We start from the raw sequence: 22,144 nt of genomic DNA, 5'->3' as shown, positions 1-22,144 counted from the left end.
ATAAAAAATACAGTCTTTGCTTTCAAAACTTTCAGTCTAAAGAAGGTAATAGACATTAAAAGAAATAGTGTAACGATTATGATCACAAGCAGAAAGAGTTATAGGTAGCTAAAGAATAGGGTCAGTATTTTTGAGGGAGAAAATTTAGGGAAAGAAGATTTGAGCCAGGTCTTGAAAGATGGTAAGAGTTTGACAGATCTAAAATGCGGGAAGTTAGAAGAACAGGAAATATATTTGACAGTCTCCAAAGTCCAAAGTTGAACTCCACATTGTTACTTATAAATAGTATTGTCTGGTACAACTTATGCAATGTATAGGTGTGTATTATAGAGAGAGAACAATAAATCACAGATACTTCTTCAAGTATTGAGGAACCACACACAGAAAATAAATTGATTGTTACTGTGTTTAAGGGGATGTCGGTTTAGATGCTCAGTGATCACCCTGAGAGAAAGTGTTTCAAGATGCACTCAGCAGCAGTTAACTCATGGTTTCACTGAGCAGCATCAGAGACAGCTATGGAGGCTGAAGATGGAGATACAGTCTAGGGCTGCCTCATCCAAAATGATGGCCACAATCTACATGGAGCTATCAAACACTTAAAATGTGGCCAGTGCCACATGTTGAAAAGCTAGTTTTGGATACCTTTGAGTAAATAAAATATGTCATTAAAATTAGTTCAGCTGTTTCTTTTTGCTTTATTGACACATCTACTAAGAAATGAAAAATTACAAATGTGCCTCACATTATATTTCCATTGGACAGCAGGCTTTTAAGACTAGCACCACAGGTGCATCTTCTCTGCCTCAATCTTAATACCCACAAATATATCTGTGTCATCAACTATGCTTTTGAACATGTATTTAAGTTTACTAAGAAAGAGTTCTGTGGCTAAGAAAAGTGTTTGAAACCTACTGTGCCAAATTGTTGATAAGGCAAGGAGAAAAAATAGTCTCAACTCATGATGAAATATTGTGCAGCAGTTAAACGGGATGAGGTAAGCTATGTGTCTTCATAGAGATAGAATTGGGTAAACAAAGCAAGTAACACTTATATGAGTTTTAAAATCTGGTGTATTATGTTTTCTAGTGTGTGATATATAATTACTTAGACAATGGTTTGGAAGGCTCACCCCTACCTGACATCAAAAGACTGAGGATGGGAAGATAGTAGGGTAGGTGATAGGGGAGGTTTGCTGAAAGATTACTTAGCCTTATTTATAATGTCTTAATTATTTGTTACAAGAAGAAGGTAGCTCTGTATCGCTTTATTGTCATTATCAATATCATTATTATTATCATTATCACTAATACTACTAAGCTGGGTGATCTTCATTTCTTTCCATTGCATGGCTTTCTGATTCTAATGGGAAATAGTGTTAGCAATAGGGAATGGAAGAGGCACCCCTAAGTTGGTATCAAATTTAGGCAACAATGTGTGTAAGAAGTAGGCAGGACATCACCCTTCAGGATATTCGGTGCTGATCTAGGCTTGTTGGGACCACTCATCCCTTTATAAGTAAAAAGTCCCCATTGTCTGACTAGATGAGGAGCTAAACAGCTTACCAATTTAAACTAAATAATTAAAAAAAATAAAGAGTAAATTATTTGGGGTCCCTACTAGAAGTTCCATTCAGCTCCGAGCTACAGAGACCTCACATACCCTGATCATCAGCACAGCCTTTCTGATGTCCCGAACGCCGTCATATACCAGGCGAGAAGCATCGATGAACTCATTCTCTTCAAATGGTTGAGGGACGTTGGCACTCAGGGCTTCAATGGCAACCTCCACTTGTTCAGCAAAGCGTGGCATCACTGTGTTAAACAAAGTGAAAAGCAGTGGATTAGACAATCTTTCTTTCATGCTCCCTTGTTTCAGCCCTTAGGGAAGATGGCAGGCTCTGGGTATCCCAACATTTCAATGAAGCTGGGTGCCTGCCTGTCCATTTTGGAGTGGATCCAATTTAGTGATCTTTGTGCCACTTACCTTCAGCAAGGAAAGCAAACCGTTACTCCTTGAATGGCGATGGTATGCAACAGAGCAAGTTTTTGAAACCTGCCTAAGGTAGTGTGGAATAGTGTATGTGAGCCCAGGTTTCATGTTATCCTGAGTTGAGTTCCAATTCTGCTAGTTCCTAGCTGTGAAATCTTGGCCACATTTTCTTAACTCTTCTAAATCTGTTTCTTTGTATATAAAATATGATAGTAAGCTCTTACCTTGGGGTTCAATGTGATAACGCATACAAATGCACTGGATGACATCCGGACTTTAGAAAGCCTCAATAAATATGGACCTAACATTAAATGCTAAAGTCATAGTTGGTTGAATAGCAGACTTTAATCTATGTTGTTGCATAGTAAAATGTAAATGAAATGATCCAATCCATTCCACTTCTGTCTGGAATGCAGGTCTTGAGACAGTGGAGGTGGGGAGGCTTGTGAAAAGACTGTGTAAGAGGGGAGATGGAACACCCAGAATATTCCATCAGAAAGGCTCTGAAAAGAGACCAGTGGACTCAAAGCTAATTTGATTTTGTTCCATTTTCCCAGAACTTTGTTGATGTGCAAGAGGATACATATGAACATTTTAAAATGTGGGCACCTCTTTCCTTAAATCAGGACAACTACATACACACTGGAAGTTTGTGGAAAGTAAACTTAGTGGCTACTTAAAAAATGCTGCTGATTCACTGATTCTCGAAAATTATAATTCAATTTTTTTCAGCTGTTATCTTGTAACAATCAATCCATATGGCAAAGGAAAGCCAAAAGCACAATTCTTTTTATTTACAAGGACAATAAAATAGAAACGTCATTCATCTATTTCCATTTCTGAATTTTCAGGTCTGATTCATCGTTATACTCATTTTCAAAGTCTGTGGATACTTTAACATCCATTCTAATCCCTAGTGGGAGAAACTCTGCTAAATTACTTTACTCTCCAGGGTCAGAGTATTCAAGATAAAACATTCCTTAAAAAATGTATTTCTACTAGGAAAAGTCAAATGTTATTTAAAAAAAAAAGGAGGGTAAGAGGAAAACAGAGTAACCACTCTTTCAACAGAAATTATCAAAACCAAAGCATAGCAAGGGGTGAATTTCCTTCTGTAAGTAAATTGCTATGAATGTTCTCTATACTACTTGAATTTTTCAATTGGGCCTTTAAACTGCTTTTATATGAAAGGAATTTGGAAGACATTGAGAATATGGCTGCAAATATGAATCAAATGAAAATATATTTCTAAAACCCACCACAGTAAACTAAGTCCATTTCAGCTATACACTTGTGGTGGGAATAAACTGTTTTACATTTCTAAATAATCTAGATAATTGAAACTGATCTCCTTAAGCATGAAAACATTTTTGTATGTGTCATTTTCACATGAGTATCTTTCTTAAGCGAAATTACAAATTCCTTTCCTTTCCTAAACTCAAAATTCTAAATAATATCAATTCCATTTGATATCTAAGCCGCCATAATGACCATCAACAATTTTACAGATGTATATGATAGTATCTGTAGCACTTAGCTGCACAAATTTTTGTCCCTTTTTTATAACTGATAAATGACTGGTACTCCTCCATGTATGTAAGATAAATACTTTTACAAATCAATAAGGAAAAAATAGAAAAATAGACAAAAGTTTAGAAAAGGCAATTCACGAAAAGGAAATCCCATATTATTGATAAATACATAAGATGCTTGACTTCACTAATGAGTGGAAAAATTACAATGTAAATAATGAGATAGTTCATACCTGTTGGAGGATGAGCAAACAAATTAAAACTTAAAATATCCATCTTATTGAGCATGTGGAAAAAAGGGAAACCTTCTACTATAGATGGAATGAATAATGGGAACATATCATTTTGGCAAATGCTTTGTCAAAATCTAGTAAAATGATGCTTTCCAGAGCCAGTCAGTGAGTTGCGAAATTAGCTAGGGCATAGCCAAATGCTGACTTCTGAGGAGATACTGATTAGGAGACTGAGTACACTGGGGGCACAGGAATGTCTTTGTGTCTCTAGAGTTACAGTTGTTTATTGTTACGTTGAATATTCCAAGAGTTAATAATAACAAGAGTTACATTAAACCTGAGGATAATAACTGCTTTAAGGGAGCTCTTTCAACTGACTCTAACCCAGACCTATTCTGAGTCTTCTAACTCAGGTGGGAACCACTGTGATCTGTGCACCCCAGGTTCACAGACTATATATATGGATGGGACAAAATGAACTTAAGGGTGTAAATCGGGAAATAGCCAGTATATTAAATCGAGTAAGTCCTGAGGTCTAAGTGTTTACTGGAAACAGAAAGCTAAAAAGATATGTCATTTGTGAGAAATTTTAAAATGCACAAGAATACTGTGCATAATTTAAACATATACTCATCTGTATTACACATGTTCTGAAAAGATGTATGTAACCTTAAGTTATAGTGGTTACCTTTGAGAGCAGAAGGAGAGGCATAGAATTAGGTAGAGGTCTTAAGGAGGCCTCAGGTGTATCTTATTTTTGAAATAAATAATAATGTGAATCAGATATTGCCAAATAATATTTGTTATACCTTGGGCTACAAGCTGAGTGTCAGTTACATGAGTCTCTGTTCCTTTTGTATTTTTGAATCTTTTCAAAATTCAAATTTAAAAAGAGATCAACATAATACCCTGAAGGCTTTATTTCTCCTTATAGAATAAGGCTCTGAAAAAATAAAGTTCTAGCTCATGGCCCAAACATAATAGAATCCAATTTGATCCATAGTATTAAGTGAGGAAGACCCTCAGAAATGTTGACTGTGATCAAATGCTTAATATTCCACTAAGACCCACCAGCTGGAAAACTGAGTCGAGTAGTCCCTATCCACTAGACCCTCCCAGTGAAAACCGTTGATGAAGTCCAAAAGGGAAAGTGGGGTTGTGTTGCTTTGCTTTATTTGTTCAAGGTCACCCTGAGGAAGAGCTGGGGAAGAGGAAAATGCGGGAATTGACATGCTCTCTTTCTCCACTCTGCACTGATTCTCTCAAGGAAGAGAGAAGAAAGCTAAATTCTAAAGGGACCATTCTCATAAGGGATGCTCTGGGGCCCAAAACATACCCAGTACTACTCTGAAACACCAAGTTTGGCAGAGGGCATTCTGTTTGCTCCAGCATGGAATACAGGATCTCTCTTGGGCGATTTAGGAGGTGCAGTTTTTGAAGGAAAAACAGTGTTGTGGATGTGGCATTGTCGGAAGAGGCAGAAAGAAGAGATTGGAAGAGAAAATACCATCAATTTTCCAAGGAGGAAAAATGGTAGAGGAAGTGGTGTGGAATCCTTACTTTTCAAATAGGGGCTCAAAGGGCAGTTTAGCATTAATATTCCAATGACCTTATTTTACTCCTCAAGCTGATAAAACCTAGAACTTGAACACATTCCATTTGATATTTATTTATTGTAACTGACAAGACATCCATTTCTCTTACCACAAGTCAGTGTTTTTCTGGGTCTGACCCTTAAGGAAATTTTCTTCCATGCTCTGTTCCTAAGTGCATTCAATACTTACTTATTTAGTGCTTGGTCAACTGCTAAAACTCTTTAACCAACATACCTTTGCTCTCCACATTGGTGCTCTCTTTCCTGTTTTAGTTTTATCCTCTCTGGTTTTTAAAGTGATAAGACAGAAAAACAAAAGTTTATAGAACAATGATCCATCCTGACAGAACCTAAGATGTTAGTTTAATTATGAATTCTTCCAACACTTTAATAGGGCTTGAAAAATGAAATACCCTCAAAGTAATACTGAGATAGAAACAGTCTCAAAGTACTTCAAATATGATGCTGATTCTACCTCCCCCTAATTAGGACAAAATACAGCATTGCCTTTGTGATTCACACATTGTATATTAACAGAATTTCTGATATAGGATTATATAAGTAGATTTCCTTCTACTTTACAAATTACATCCAAAAATGTAGACACCACTTTACTGTTATTTATTAGAAATCCTGAATTGCTCTTAATAGCTTATGTCCTGAAGGGGTGATCAAAGTTGGAAATAAACTTTTAAATTCTCACTGTACTTTTGTATGCAGAGTGCACACTAGGCCACAGAATGATGATATTCCAGGAGTAATGAAATCAGAGTTAAGTATGCACATAAAAATCAAGGTCGCCTATTCTAGTGTTGATCAAGATCCTAAAACAGAGGTGAGGAAGATCTGCACTGAATCCTCCTGAAAGACTTCAGAGGTGAAATTTTAGAGCACAGGGTGAGTCAGTAAAATGAACAAAACATTGTGCTAAAGATGCAAATAGGACTTCCGACAGCCATAAGAACCGAATCCAAGGTTAAATAGAGGCAGTAGAAATGACTAGCCAACCAACTCCATTGCCTCTGAGTAACCACCTAAAAGGTCAATGCCCTGCTGTAAATGTTCCAATGACTTCTTTTAATATAGAGAGGACTATAAAATCTCTTTATCAAGATATAAACACAAACATCTGACACCTGACTATAATTCCTATCTGTCTCTGTCTCCCCACTTATTCCTACATATATTCAAATGTTCCAATTAGACTGAATTACTTCTATGTCTTCAAATATGACAGAGACACACCATGTCATACCATGTCCATGATCAATTTATTCTCTCCTACTAAAATGTACTTCTTTCTTTGCCCCTGGTGAATACCTCCTCAATCTTCAACAACCAGTTTAGAATTGACTGCCATTGTGAAGCCTTCCTTAATCCCAAGGCACTCCAAATTTGGTCATTCTCTACAATTTTATAACATCCTAATTATGCCTGTACTATTATAGTACTTAGTACACTGTATGAGGATTGTCTGCCATTTCTGTATGTCAGCTGTTGCCCACAGGAGTCACTTTTAGGCAGAGACCATCTCTTCTTCATTCATTGCATCTTAAGCCCTTATTATGCTTCTGGCACAGCTATATCCAGCTGGGAGTAGGATGGGAAGTGAAAGAATGGGAAGTAAGAAGGAAATAATTTGTCACCAAGTATTTCAGGGACAAAATGAGCAGTATCACATTCAACATACTAAGTCGCTCTCTTTCTGCCCATCATTTCATATTAGTTCAGTAATTTTATTAAAGAGTTTCATGAGTCATTAACCAAGTTATTAGTGGGCATTCTAGTTTTGGTCTCAAGAGACCTTTCAAAGACCTGAGCTCAGAATCCTTTCAGGACCACTTGAGTAGAAGCTTCACCACTGAGCATGGAGAAAGATTTATTATTGTATACTTGACTAGTTGACCAAAGCCAAACTAGCATATCTTCATGCATAGGGGTCATCCAATTGTGGTGGTGCAGTCAACCAACATGCTTTCTTGAGAGTGTTCCTTACACAAATTTTATTACTGAGGATAAAAAAGAGACAAGGTCTCTGTTCTAGAGAAAGAACCAGTCTAATAAGTGTTAATATAAAATAGAAAAATAAGAATGAGAACATTTGGAAATAATCTAAAAAGAGAATAAAATATTAGGACCAGGATAGAATTGTGGCCAATTCCAGTACAAGAATCAGGATAACCACACCCTCTCCATTACAAATAGATATGATGCTTCCATTTTAACAGTTGAAGTTAGGCAGAGAACTAGGTGTTAATCAGAGTAACTAGAGCCAGAAAGTATTAATTTGGGGAGACTCTGTGGGGGCAACTCTAGTATCCCCCTACATCAGGAAAATACTACTTGATGATGTTTCTGTAGATAATGGATTCTTTCCTATAAATGGTTTCTAACAGACATTTCTAAGCAATTTTATTCAAACAGCCCCCAATTAGATGTCAGGTTAAGAGAAGAGAATATAAAGGAGAGAATGATGTAAACCATCATTCAGGCCTGAATTTGGCCAGAAGAAAATCTGACTGGCATTTACAAGACTCTGTGTGTACCTTGATAGTTCAGCACATCCATGAAGCATCATCAGTTAAAAAGGAGCCTGTTTGAGTCTGAAGCTCCAAGTCTTACTAGTGTAGAAGTAGGAACTAACACAAACTGAAGCTGTAACACATTTGTTGCTTTGGTAACACTCAAAAATTATGGAAGACAAACCATAGCCACTGGTCATTGCTTCATATTGATTCAGTAACTTTAGTAAAGAACTTCATGACCTATAATTAAGTCATTAGAGGATGTTCTAGGGTCCCCCCATCCCAAACAGGGACCTTTCAAAATCTTGAGCTCAGAATTCTTTTTAGAGCTGCTTATGTTTCTACCTATTGGACAAGAAATAATCAAGTGGATCTATAAGTCTACCTCATGAACAAAGACTATTTCATAACTGTATGTAATTTATAGACCCATGCACTCCCAGTAGATGTAGAGGCTTTCCTACAAGTACAAGAGTGGCCATAATCTTGTTGAAACACTTGGCTAGCATTTCTTGCATTATCCAGACCTTTACTTCTTGATTTTGCACACTCGCTCTAATACTGGTTATGATTTTCATCACCACTCAGCTTCTTCTGAGATTGAAGTTTGAATCTCTGATACTAAGTCAAATGAAATGTTCCCTAGTAATGTCACTAGATTCTTTCTTCTGTTTGACATGTACACTGTTACCTTTGAATTATGTACTAGCTTTGTCTTGTTTCTCTGTATAATTTCTCAAATCTGTCCTTCTCTGCTCCAACTCTCCTCCCCAATCACCTTGTGCCAATCTTGGCTTTTATTTCCTCACTATCTAGATCTGTTCTTACCCTCTCCCCTCCTGGCCAGATACTGCATAGCTCTATCTAGACACAATGGAAGGCACTGCATGAAGAAATAGGTACATTATGGCAGAAGTTAAACATGTCCCTGTTAAATACATGTTGTGGGATCTGTTCATATGTCTTAATATTCTATCCTAATTATGCTAGTCATCACCCTTATTGTTTGTCCCATCTTTATGCATTTGCAAATATGTATGTGTGATAGTCAGCCTCTGAGATGGGCCATTCTTTCCTGGTATTCATGCCCTTGTATGATCCTGTCATCTTGAAAGTGGGCTGGAACTAATGACCTGCTTCTAACCAATAGAATATAGAAAGGGGGATAAGGTGTCACGTTGGTAATTAGGTTACAGAAGGGTGCTGGATTCCCATCTTCCTTGCCTTTTCTTGCTCTCTCACTTGCTCACCCTGATGGAAGCCAGTTGGTCTATGGAAAAGCCTCCATGGCAAGTAATGGAGAGGAGCCTCTGGTGAAAAGCCAATAAAGAATTGAGGCCTTACGTCCAATAAGGCAACTGAGGCCTTTCAACAATAATGTGAGTCAGCTTGGAAGTAGGTCTTTCACCAATTGACGCTTGAGATGACTGCAGCCCTGGCCCATACCTTGACTGCATCCTTGCAAGAGATCTTAAGGCAAAGCCACCCAGCTAAGCTGTGCTGGTCTCCTGACCCACAGAAACTATGAGATAGTAAATGTTTGTAATGTTCATCCATTAAGCTTTGGTGTGATTTGTTATACAGCAATAGCTAACTAATAGAATATGCTATGCCAGAAGTAGAAATAACAGTAAAAATAGTCAGAAAGACATATTAAAATTTCTGTTCATTCATTTGTAGCAGCTATGCTGGTCTAGGTTTCTGGTATATTTATTGCACTCAGGCAGAAGCTTAATTGAATCTTGATATTTGATTATATTTATTTACAAGTTAACCAGTTTGAGCCTCAGTTTACACAAGTGTAAAACAGCTGGCCTTCTGGTTTTACATAAGGTTTAAAAATAATACAGTCTACAAATTTTATATACAATTTTAAATATAAACATAGGTAGTACTTAGTCACTGGGGATAAAGTGGCAAATAAAATAAATATGATCTTGCCTTCAAGGGACTAAAAAGTGGGATGTATGTAAGATGCTTCCCATTGTGCCAAGCACACAAGATTCACAGTAAATGTTTCTTGTAATTGTCATCTTCTCACCATGACCCTTTGTATCTACCCATCCACGCCCCCTTTTTCTTTGTTTACAGCTGGCAAAATCATCCGGTCTCCTTTGGATGGAGCTTGGAAGTACAACTACGTACATGATTCATCACCAAAAAGTGGGCTTTGTGGGAGTGAAGTAAACTGAAAATAGCATACAAATTAGTGTTGAAATCTTTGAAAATTGGGAAGTTGGTACAATTTATCTGAAAACTGAATTTCCTTGCTTTTATGCCCTTCTCTCTCCTTGGCAGGACTACATCATCTTTCTGATGGTTTTGCATTTTTAATAATGAATTTCCTATAAAATCTGCCCTCAGGACAAGATTTTATAAACTCACTGTTAGAATTTTCATTTTATCTTCATTGCCAAGAAAGCCAGTGTTAAACACTGTATTACAGTATGACCTCACCAGATCCATGAAGAAAGGAAACCTTTAAAAGTTAGAGACTTTACCAAAAATCTCGTAACTGGAAAAAAAAAATCAAACCCAGCTTCCCTATCTCAAATTAGACACTATTTCTAAAAAACCTCTCAGCTTAACCTAATATTCTTGTGAAAGTGTTTTCCTTCTACCTCAAATGCATACTACTATTTTATATTAGCTGATTGATTGGATGTGAATCTTGAGTAAAGTATCCCCAAATGTTTTTTAAATGTGGAGGAGGGAGTATGCAAATAATATTTAAACTCTCTAAATGGAAATAATTCTCTGTCTAGGCCAGTGATATACTAGCTTTCACTGTGCTTTCTCTTGATAACTCTTCATCAAGTTAGAAGATATTGAGCTCTGGAAGCTAGGAGCCGGGACGAAAGAAGCCCAGCTTAATCTGCTCCCTATTCCCTGGTGACTATTTGTCAGCTGTTTTTACCTCTCTATACAACCATCAGCATCCTCCTGGCTAGTCCTAATTCTTCCATGCTGTGTATATTCTTGGACTTTCTTTCGTCAGAGTCAGTCATCTGTTCCCTCTGTGGGAGTTCCTAAAGGCTGCCATTTTCATAAACTCATGTTTGGAAAATTATAATGTACATTTCAAACATCAAAATCAAACTCAAGCTCCAGAAGGCCATACATAACCCATGAGCTGAATTGTTTGATGAAAGATGAAAAAGGACTGCTTAGAAGAAGGAAAAAAATCTTCTAAATTCTGTCCACGATAACTACCCTAAGAGAATCAGGCAGCATGCATCTGCTTTTGTCTAGACACAGATTCCTTTCCCCAGGGAAAGAAAATGCTTGCTTGGAAAGTTCTTACATTTTAAAATCAGCATTTCAAAAATAATCACAAATTGTTTATAAGTTAAGAGGAAAGGATGGCACATTTCATTCTGAAACTTAAGGAATGAGTAAAGAACTGAACATGATGCTTTATTTAGCTTACAGTGTTTATAGAAACCTAGCTTGATAAATAGTTAATTTTGGCATCAGTGAGATTTTAAATTTTAAGATGTAATAAAATAATTGCTAGGAATTTATTGCTCTTAGTTTAAAAGATTCTGATCTTGATCATTAAACGTGCAATTTTTAAAAAGGGAAAAACCCCTAAAATAACATATTATTCTATGTCAGTTATGTTTTATATTTATATTAATAAACATTTTTTTAAGCTTCAGCTCTCATCAAGGCTGGAGGAAATGAAGAGGTAGTCTCAGATCTCAAGGGGTTAAAATTAAATTAGGAAGCAACATACATACACACACACACACACACACACACACACACACACACACACACACTCCTGGATAGAAAATAGAAGGGGGACAGAGAACAGAGAGGTACCTTAAGACAGAAAAAATGGGCAAACACAGAGTTTGCAACACCTGGTAGGACCTTAATGAGTGACAGTGAGTAATGGGGCACAGAGGAGTGGGATTGGCTAGTATGGTTACAGAAGACTTTGCTTCTTCTCTAGGAAGAAATCAGCTAGTGTTAGGGAACAGGTAAAATATAGAAAGGCAAACCAAGTGGGGAGGTAATTTTGGGGTCAATTTGACAGGAATATCCAGAATCTTTCTGGTTCTTATGTCCATATGTTATCCCAGCTACAAGCATAGTTTCTTATTTTTCCTAATCAAACTATTTCTGGAATATTCTAATGATGTTCCCATTCAAGTGATTGTTGACATATTCTTCCTTTCTTTGATTCCAACACCTATTGCTGACGTGGTAGGGATTCTGGGTAAAAGGAACTTAATGCTGCCTCACTTGTGCCCAGTTAATACACCCTGGCCACCAATTCCTGTGGACCCCAGCACTGGCCCTTCTGCCATTCCATGGCCAGTACCATGGATGCTGATCCCTCATATCCTTGAAGTGACAAAGAAGTATCATGTCTTTTGCAGTCCCCAGGATTCTGAGTCTATGATGTGACTCACACAGAACTGGAAATTCATGTCTTCCTTTTAGTTTTACTTTGAAAATTGGGCACTAGAAAAGAGCTGTTTCTTCCACTATGTTGCTCCATAAATGTGTAATTGTGAGCCTTCCTATATCCATCCTATCCCACCTCCACTTCCATGTTAGAAGTTTATTACCAGGCTAAAATTCTTTCTCTTGGGACTTCTCTAGTGGTCCAGTGGTAAAGAATCCGCCTTCCAATGCAGGGGACACGGGTTTGATCCCTGGTCAGGGAACTAAGATCCCACATGCCCCAGGGCAACTAAGCCCACACGTCACAACTACTGAGCTTGCGCATCTCAGTGAGAGATCCTGAGTGCCTCAACGAAGATCCCGCATGCCATAGCTAAGACCCGAGGCAGCCATAAAATAAAATAAAATAAAATAAAATGATGAAAATAAATAAATATATATATTTTAAAGTGTTTCACTTATTTTTCTCAAGTTGTATTCTTCTCAGGTGGTTCTTCAGCCTCTCACGCTGAGAGAGCTGGTCATGTGTGAATTCTAGCAGAACATATTACTTACAAACAAGCCAGTATAGAGAAGATATTTTCATATTTCTGCATGGCCAGGGCTTTCTGAGCAAAAATGACTGGTAACCTGGTTCAAGGTATGACTCAATAGTAGTCCTAAATTGGTGAAATAATCTGGAAAGAGATTTATGGGTTTATCTCCCCAGAGATAGGTGTTTACATTTCAAAAGGGAATAAAACCAGGAGCCATTCATTTATATTCTAAAGGCTTGTAACAACCTGGGGACCTTTCCTGGAGAGAGTTTATTAACATTAAAGAGTGAAGGTTTTTCTCTCCCTCTCAGGAGGGGAGGGAGACAGCTGAGCACCAATTGCTATATAAACTCTCAGATTCATAATTTCGTGGTTCTTCTCCTGTAGTATGGATCTCCTTCGTGTGGGCAGACTTTATCTGACCTTATCACACTGCCTTGAGAGGTAGAACGAGGTATAGGGAACTGGCAACATTATTGTTACTAAGAAAGAAGTTTGTTCTCTGAGCAAGAAACCTTGCATTTGCATTCAGGATAAAACAAATAAATACTGATATTAAAAACCATCAGCCAGATCTGTACAATACTTCAAGTATGTAGGTTTCAGACATATGGAAGAGGCTTTGAGACAAACTACATGTTGCCTGTCTAAGGACTATTAAGTGAATGAAATTTCCTTCTCGTTCCTCCTACACTTCTGACTCCCCACCTCCATGACTAGCACAACCACTTAGTAAGACATTTCCTCCATATTGTAATCATTTTGACCTTTCAGGGGGAAATAAAATGCTTTACACCAATAGTAAGGGTTATATTAAAATGTATTTAAAATATATTAGGAAGTCTAGGCTGAACTGAATCTCAGTCATTACAGCTTCTGTGGAAATTCATTACTTTCATAATTTAATTTCAAGGTCAGTCACGGAGAAGTGACAGATTGTAATGGTCCTTCCTATCTCTAATATCTAATATTTCTGTCTTCCCAATAATCTGTCCTTACCACCTTCTTCTGATATTGATCTTACTTCTTTCCATACCCCTTGCCTCTGGTCACGGGGATAGGCATGTCACCCAGACATGTCCAATGATAAAACTTGATCCCGCTAGCAACAGAAATCAGTCCAAGTGAAATAAGCATACCCCCAAGTGGCCAAGAAGATTGCTCTTCTTTGATGTGTAGAAAGTAGGAGGAAAACAAGCATCTCTACTTATCCTGGAATCTTGAGTTATAAGCCTAAGGCTGCTGCTAGTGGGTATATTCTCCACTGAAAAAAAAGGTCATATCTTAATTTTTCGTATTCATTTAATCAATGCATACATATTAAAAGCTAATGATGTGATAATACTTGTCTAGGCCCAAGGCACGTACAGGAACACCTGCCTCTAGGAAGTGACAATCTATCTGTGGACCATTGACACTGAAGAGGACATACTAAATGTCAACAGACTCATAGAAATAGATCCCTGTTGTCTCTAGCTGAGACCTGAGTGAGATCTTAAAGGGTAAGTTCAATACACAGATGTAGAGGAGGAGGAGGAGAAAATGGGGAAGATGACAGGAAGGAGAGTGGGAACAGCATGGATGTGTTTTAACTGGAAAATAATAAATACACCTGTCCAGGTGGAACAGAGGATCTATACAGAGGATTCATGGGCAGTGATTGTCCATGTTGAGTGCAGTCATGAGGAAGCCAAGAAACAGTGAAGCATATGTCCCAAAATCAATAATATTGACCATACTTAGATAATGAAACATCAGGCAATACATGAGAAGCTTGAGGCTCAGGGGCATTAACTAATTTGTGTAAGGGCACATTTAGAAGTCAAGGAATTGAGTTCTTCTGATTCCTTACATGGATTTCATCTATACATTGTACTGACACAATGGTACCCCTCATTATCATTTCTAATTTGGGTGCTTTCTATTTGTTCCTCTTACTGGGCAAAATACATAGGAATGCTGTAAAAAAAAAAAAAACTCTTTTATGAAAACTTTACATGACAGAAGCATGAAATTACAAATTATACCATCTCTACTAAGAGAAAGAAGTCAATCTGAAAAGGCTACATGCTATTTGATTCCAACTATATGACATTCTAGAAATGGCAAAACCATGGAGACAGTGAAAAGATAGTGGTTACCAGGCGATTGGGAGGGGGAGAGGGATGAATAGATGGAGTACAGTGAATGTTTAGGACAGTGAAAAATACACTGTATGAAACCATAATGATGGATACATGTCACTATACATTAGTCCAAATATAATAGAGTATACAACACCAAGGGTGAACCAAAATGTAAACTATGAACTTTGCGTGATTATGATGTGTCTGTGTAGGTTCATCAATGGTAACATATGTACCATTTGGTAGGGGATGTAGATAATGGGGGACACCATGCATGTGCAGAATCAAGGGAATTGATTCAGAACCATGGGAAATCTTAGTAGCCTCCCCTCAATTTTTCTGTGAACATTTAACTGTTCTTTAAAAAAAAAAAGTCTTGAAAGAATTTATACCATCTGTTTGGCCCACATGTTCTCCAAAATAATGGAATTTTCATTTTCATTTACAAAGTGCTTAATAACAGAATCCTCACTAAAAAGACTTTAATTTTTTCTATTCTTTTTGGGTTCCCTCTGAAGAAAGAACTGCTGGCATCTCAAAGATCTCTCAACCTGATGATATTGACATCGCCACAAATTTGCATCAGCCATCAAATTTACAAAAATGGCATTTCAGTGTAATCTGTTCTGTGACGAATGAGCTACTTTAAACATAATATCATTGAATGGACTTTCAGGCCCCTCAACTTTCCACAGCAATCTGGCTTTGCAAATGAGATCTCTAAAAATGGGTCTCGTTGGGTGCACTAACTACCAACCTATCGGCAATTTGTTATAATTCAGGTTTTATTGAAGAGCCCATCAAACATGTTAGTATTTAATGAGTCTGATGTACGTCAAGTTTATTGTGCTTTCATCTGCCTAGATTAGTTTTATAAAAAATAAATAAGTAAATTTTTATGTAATGTTGCCCTAGAATTTTAACATACTAATAATCCACAAAATTGTGTTTTCAAATTAACTTAGCATTCATATCAAGACAAAAAGCACTGTTCAAAAAAATTTACTTACTCTTTACTAAGTAAAGTAATTTATGGAAAATTAACTACAGACTGTTCCATCACTCTTTGGATCTCTCTCAATTTCTAGCCTCTTAGCGAAGGTAAAGTGGGAGTTCTCTCTACAGAGACCCACCCCTGCATCATTTGCATGTTTAAACAGAGGTTGGCCTGTATTTGAAAACCCCATTAGCAGCAAAGTCTGGTCTAGTTAAGATATTTTGAGCATTCTGCCCCTTTTTTTTTCATGCTTGGTAATAGACTCTCACTCCATTCCCTTCACCGTTCCCTATGGCCATCATGCAGAGGCTCCATTTAGTCTTGTTTAAAGTTGCTCTTATTATGGAATATTATTTCTCTTGTGGCAGTTATTTTCCATGGGGGTTATTCTGTCCACCCAAGAACATCTAGCAATGTCTAGAGACAATTTTGATTGTCACAACTTGAAGTGGGAAAGGGAAGAGGTCCTATAAGCATCTAGTGGGGTAAGTTCAGGGATGCTGCTGAGCACCCTTAATGCACAGGACAGCTGCCTCCACCCCAAGAAAGAATTACCAAGACTCACATGTCAATAATACAGAGGTTGAGAACTTCTGCCTTAGGGTCTTTAACAACTCAGATATAAAACTGGGCAGAGCCTGGTAGGTTGGTGGAAAGGCAAAAGAAAACATGATGCTTTGTCTTCCATGTCCTGGACTCTTCCTTTTTTTCTTCTTCTTCTTCTTGTCACCTTCCACTCCTTGCCCACTGCTCTGTGTTTTCTCCTCAAAATAAAATGTACTCTCAGGACAAAGTTTGATAAACTTGCATAAAAAAGTGACCAATTAAACATTGCACTAAGATTTTTTTAAAAATCAGAAGCAAAATGTTAGCCCAAAGGTAGATATTTGGGTATTAGTGATCTGTATAGGAGTTTTTATTTGAAAGACGTAGCCCTCCTTAGCATAGCCAGACACTGACAAGGGGACAGATCCATTTTATAAAATCTATATAACCTACAAAACTCTGCATAACCATAATCACAGAACTGATCTTATGTTCTTCCTCAAACTCCACGTGTGTAGTACATCCCCCAACAATTCTAATTAGCAACCAGTGAATTTTAACAGCTAAAGCTTTTTTTTCTTTTAGCTTGTTTCTCATAGAGAAATTTCTTATTGAGAAATGCTAGGTATTAAGTCACCATATAGATCACACATTTTAAACCTCATGTTCCACATGTTCAGATTACCAGTGCAATTGTGACAGAGCACCATCCCTTCTCTTAAGCCCTGCTGGCTTCAGAGCAGAGGCATTCTCCCTCCATGAGGAATCCGTGAGTATGTCAATTGTTCTACTCACAGCTAAATTTTATTTTATTTTTTTAATAAATTTATTTATTTTTGGCTGCATTGGGTCTTCGTTGCTGCACACTGGCTTTCTCTGGTTGCAGTGAGCAGGGCCACTCCTCGTTGTGTTGTGCGGGCCTCTCATGGCGGTGTCTTCTCTTGTTATGGAGAACGGGCTCTAGGCGCACAGGCTTCAGTAGTTGTGGCACGCAGGCTCTAGAGTGCAGGCTCAGTAGTTGTGGCACACGGGCCCAGCTGCTCCGCGGCATGTGGGATCCTCCCAGACCAGGGCTCGAACCCATGTCCCTTTCATTGGCAGGAGGATTCTCAACCACTGCACCACCAGGGAAGCCCACAGCTAAAGATTTTGCTTTCATTTCTTTGACAACCTCTCTACTTACCCATAAAGAAACCATATTGCTCCTGTTTAGGAAAGAGAAGAACCATTGGGGACAGAAGCAAAATAATTTATATACCTTGTATATTCTAGTTCTTAGCCCACTAATATCTACTTTTCCTTGACATGTATTCCATTTTCTACTAGTTATTTATAAACTGTTTATTTCACTCTCTTCTACCTGGCTTCTTTCCTAGTGATCTTCAATAGATGCTGAAAAATAGGAAGAATCTAAATGTCTTGCTTATCTTTTCTGTTCAATTATGAATTGGATGTGGACATCAGAATCAGGAAGGTGCCTTTAGTTAAGTACGCCAAGTATTCAATCACTGCAAGGAAGGGCTAAGATGAGAATTTTTAAAGATCTGAAAATTGACAAATAAGAGCAAAATCTTCATTAGCAACAACAATCCAGGATGGATTGCTCTGTTTCATTGATTTTTTTTTTCAGTTAAAAAAACTTCAACCAGAATATTATTTACATTTCAAGACTTTGGGTGAAAATTATGTTAAAATATTTCCATCAGCTAGGCACACTGCCCTTGCCTTTATGTCGATTTTGACCCAATGGGCACCACTCCTTCTATTTATTAAAGCACCCCAAGGCTCAATAAGAAAGAAATCTAAAATGTCTCTTGAACAACGCTGAAGTCTTTGTGTGCACAAAGTCGCCTATAAGTTGGCAATATGCTCTGCATGTCATCTGCGGCAGTAATCATTCCAACCAGTCATGAGTTGAAACTTCTGACACTCTTCACTCAGTGTCAGATCCAAGGAAATGCTGCTATGTGTCAGCTATACCACAGGAAGCTGAGACTTTGTAACAAAATCGAAGTAATGGGCCAGGAACTGAGAGCTCCAAAAATGTGACAGAGTTTCCTTAAGGGTGAAAAAAAAAGTCCTTAAATTGGAGAGTAAAATAACTGTTTCTAATTATTCCAAATGAGAAAAGAAATACCATATGGCTTGCATTGTGTTACTCTATTGAATGCAAAGGGCAAGCCTATTTGAAAAAAAAAAAATAGTGCTGAATTTCAGCTAATTACAATGTGGATATATCATATTATTTTTTTAACATCTTTATTGGAGTATAATTGCTTTACAATGGTGTGTTAGTTTCTGCTTTATAACAAAGTGAACCAGCTATACATATACATATATCCCAGTATCTCCTCCCTCTTGTGTCTCCCTCCCACCCTCCCTATCCCACTCCTCTAGGTGATCACAAAGCACCCAGCTGATCTCCCTGTGCTATGCAGCTGCTTCCCACTAGCTATCTGTTTTACATTTGGTAGTGCATATATGTCCACGATACTCTCTCACTTCGTCCCAGCTTACCCTTCCCCCTTCCTGTGTCCTCAAGTCTATTCTCTTCGTCTGTGTCTTTATCCCTGTCCTGCCCCTTGGTTCGTCAGAACCATTTTTTTTTTTTTTTTAGATTCCATGTATATATGTTAGCATACAGTATTTTTTTTTTCTATTTCTGACTTATTTCACTCTGTATGAGAGAATCTAGGCCTATACACCTCACTACAAATAACTCAATTTTGTTTCCTTTTATGGTTGAGTAATAGTCCATTGCATACATGTGCCACATCTTCTTTATCCATTCATCTATTGATGGACACTTAGGTTGCTTCCATGTCCTGGCTATTGTAAATAGAGCTGCAATGAACATTGTGGCACATGACTCTTTTTGAATTTTGGATATATCGTATTATTATTGTTATTATTTGTAATTCTAAGTCTGTGAGGATTCTCAAGAGCAACGATACCTAGATGTGCTCTTTATTATGTGATATTACACTAGTCCTTTTCTGCTTATATTTCAGAGAGAAACCAATGTCTGTTTATCTGTTGTTTTTCCATGCTATTCTAGACTAACAAATAGCTACAGAAGTCTTTGTAAATAACCTTTTCCCTGTAGAAGGAAACATGTTTCTACTAACATGTCTTATCATGTAGAACTTGGAACACTGCTATATCTGACCTTTCAGAGATATGTCTATTTTTAAAAGCCTAGTGGGTTCCAAATTCCATATATAGACCCATGAAGACTCCCACTGGTGCTGAGGTAAGTTCCTTCTACACATACAGAGGACCCAATTCATTACCCATTCATAACTCCATCCAATATAAAGTTAATTCCATTTGTCTTCTCTCCATCCCTGGACTTTCTCTCTACTCTCATTCCCCCATATATACAAATACACAAGGCATAAGGGACTTCAGAAAGGGTCTGAAGCCAAGAGACACCAGTCGAGAGCAAAAACTACTAAAAATAGGCTACTCTTTGACACAACTATCCAGAGTTATGGGTTGTTGTGCTAACTCAGTAGAAATAAGTCTTTTTTCCGTGTCAGTGTACCAGAGAGCTATGACCGGCTCCCATAAGTAACTGTGTCTCACCACGACCGTGATTCCCCAGTGGGCAGCCCCATGCCCCTGGAAGAGGGCATGCAAGCCTTTGTTAGAGGAGCAGGACATATATTAAAGTCTGACCCTTTTTCGGTAACCACTACCTCCTTTGATTACTTCATGTCCATGTACTACCTAGAGCCTTTATGCTTTTCCCTGGTTGTCCTTATCTTCTCAAGAAATAGACAGGGAAATGTTTTTCAAGTTCAAGATTCCAAGTTCCAATCACATATTCACTATTTTCTAGACTTGTGACCTTTTTCCAGTTTCTTAACTGGTTCAAAACTCCATTTTCACATTCATAATGGGAGATAATAAAAATCTGCCTACTTCACAAGGTCCTTGTGAGAATCAAGTGCTTATATATAAAAACTGTAGAGTAGTATATACTGCAAAACAATACATTATTATTCTGCTAAAGTATTCCAATTCAAACTCAAGAAATAAAGAGCACCCTTTTTATGATCATGTGTAATTTAGAAGCAGAAAGACCTATGGGAAACAATGAAACAGATTGATTCAGGTATGGAAATTAATCATGGTGCTGACATTTTCGTCAAACCTAATATCCATGGTTACCTGTCTCAGAGAGCAATTTTGTAGCTTCCAGCACCTTCTCAGTATAAACCCCAGCTTCATAGTTCTCCATCTCAGCATTGATGATGTGTATGACTCGAGCTGCCCGGCCCCTGATAGCCCCTGCAGTCCGGTCCAGAGTGTCCACATCCCCCTCTTGAAGGGCTATCACACACTTGTTTACATCCTCCAAGATATGATTTTCTGTGGAGAGGACACATACACATTTATATGATTTTATACCACTGACACACTTAAAAACCTATTGAAGATAGATTCATTAACTCACAAGCCATCAACTTGTACATCTCAATACATGCCTAATAACATTGAAATTATATTTAAAGGACATAGTTTATAATTACAATAGTGGTTCTCAACCTTGAACATCAACTGGAGGATTTGTAGCATCATAGAGACTGTTGGGTGTCTCTCTCAGGGTTTCTGATTCACTAGGTCTGGGGTCGGGCCCAAGAAGTTGCATTTCTACCAAGTTCCCAGGTGATGGTACTGTTGCTGGTTTGGTGACCACACTTTGAGAACCACCAACTTTAAAAATATCTCTTTCTTTGTTTCAGTGTTTAAGATTTATTGGGTGAAAAGGTCTTTTAAGAGTGGTAGTGGCAGCGAACAAGAAGTCACCAAGCAGCAACGTTTCTAGACATGTCCAGAGTTGCACTTTGGGTTGGATCATGTTTTTATTGAGGAAACATTTAAGGGAGACTTTAAAATGAACAAATATCACCCCATCAGTCTTCCAATGTTGTGTCATGCATAACGTATACGCAATGGAAACTGATCAGGTGAAGAGGATCACAGAGTTCCCCACAACTGTAATACAATCCAGTCTGTGGCTGGTTCCCTCAGATTGGAGTCAGGGTCAGGGATCACTCTCCATCATTGTCCAAAGCAGAATCCAAGCAGGCAGGATGAGAGATTTTTCTCTCTACCAGCCTAGAAAAAACATGCAGTCTGGTCCCTTACAGTTTTGTAAGTGCGAAATTTTGTATTTTCCATGTCCAATGTGAGATCTGTTATTATGTTCCTTGAACATTCTTTAGAAACAGCATTCTAAGGAAATGTTCAAAAAGTTTAGTACTCTGAATGCTGATATTTTCCTGAGAGAACGAGAAAGACAGTTGTGAAAATAGAGACTTAAAGGCTTTCATTTTGATTAAGGAACTTCTGAAACCAACTCTTTATGAGATCTTGGATTGGATCATTCAAACTCACCTAAAAGGACACCTTTAAAAAAAAGGTTTACTCAAATGAAACTTGGCACAGGATTTTAAATACAGAAGTTTGATTCAAATAGGTCTCTCTTACTGCCCTGCTGGATTCCTCCAGACAATTAAAATATGTCGTGGTCCCTGAAAATGGGCAACTGCGAGGGTGTTCATGTCAAAAACAGGCATTTTCGGGCTTCCCTGGGGGCACAGTGGTTGAGAGTCCGCCTGTCAATGCAGGGGAC

The 22,144-nt window shown here is 37.8% G+C and overlaps 1 protein-coding gene across 2 annotated transcripts in view; it reads right to left on the bottom strand.

The window, feature by feature from the left end:
- The window catches only part of CTNNA2 (catenin alpha 2), a 1,017,322-nt gene that overhangs the window by 78,246 nt on the left and 916,932 nt on the right, over window positions 1-22,144 (bottom strand). For both annotated transcript variants that reach the window (XM_024766408.1, XM_024766409.1), the window contains exons 11-12: window positions 20,677-20,877; window positions 1,663-1,814 (exon numbers count right to left, since the gene is read on the bottom strand). In XM_024766408.1, coding sequence (XP_024622176.1) covers window positions 1,663-1,814; window positions 20,677-20,877 — 353 coding nt within the window. The remainder of the gene's footprint in view (window positions 1-1,662; window positions 1,815-20,676; window positions 20,878-22,144) is intronic.

This window comes from Neophocaena asiaeorientalis, unplaced genomic scaffold (genome assembly GCF_003031525.2).
Source record: "Neophocaena asiaeorientalis asiaeorientalis breed wild unplaced genomic scaffold, Neophocaena_asiaeorientalis_V1.1 scaffold255, whole genome shotgun sequence".
NCBI classification, from domain to species: domain Eukaryota; kingdom Metazoa; phylum Chordata; class Mammalia; order Artiodactyla; family Phocoenidae; genus Neophocaena; species Neophocaena asiaeorientalis.
This window is presented reverse-complemented; position numbering and strand designations above follow the sequence as displayed.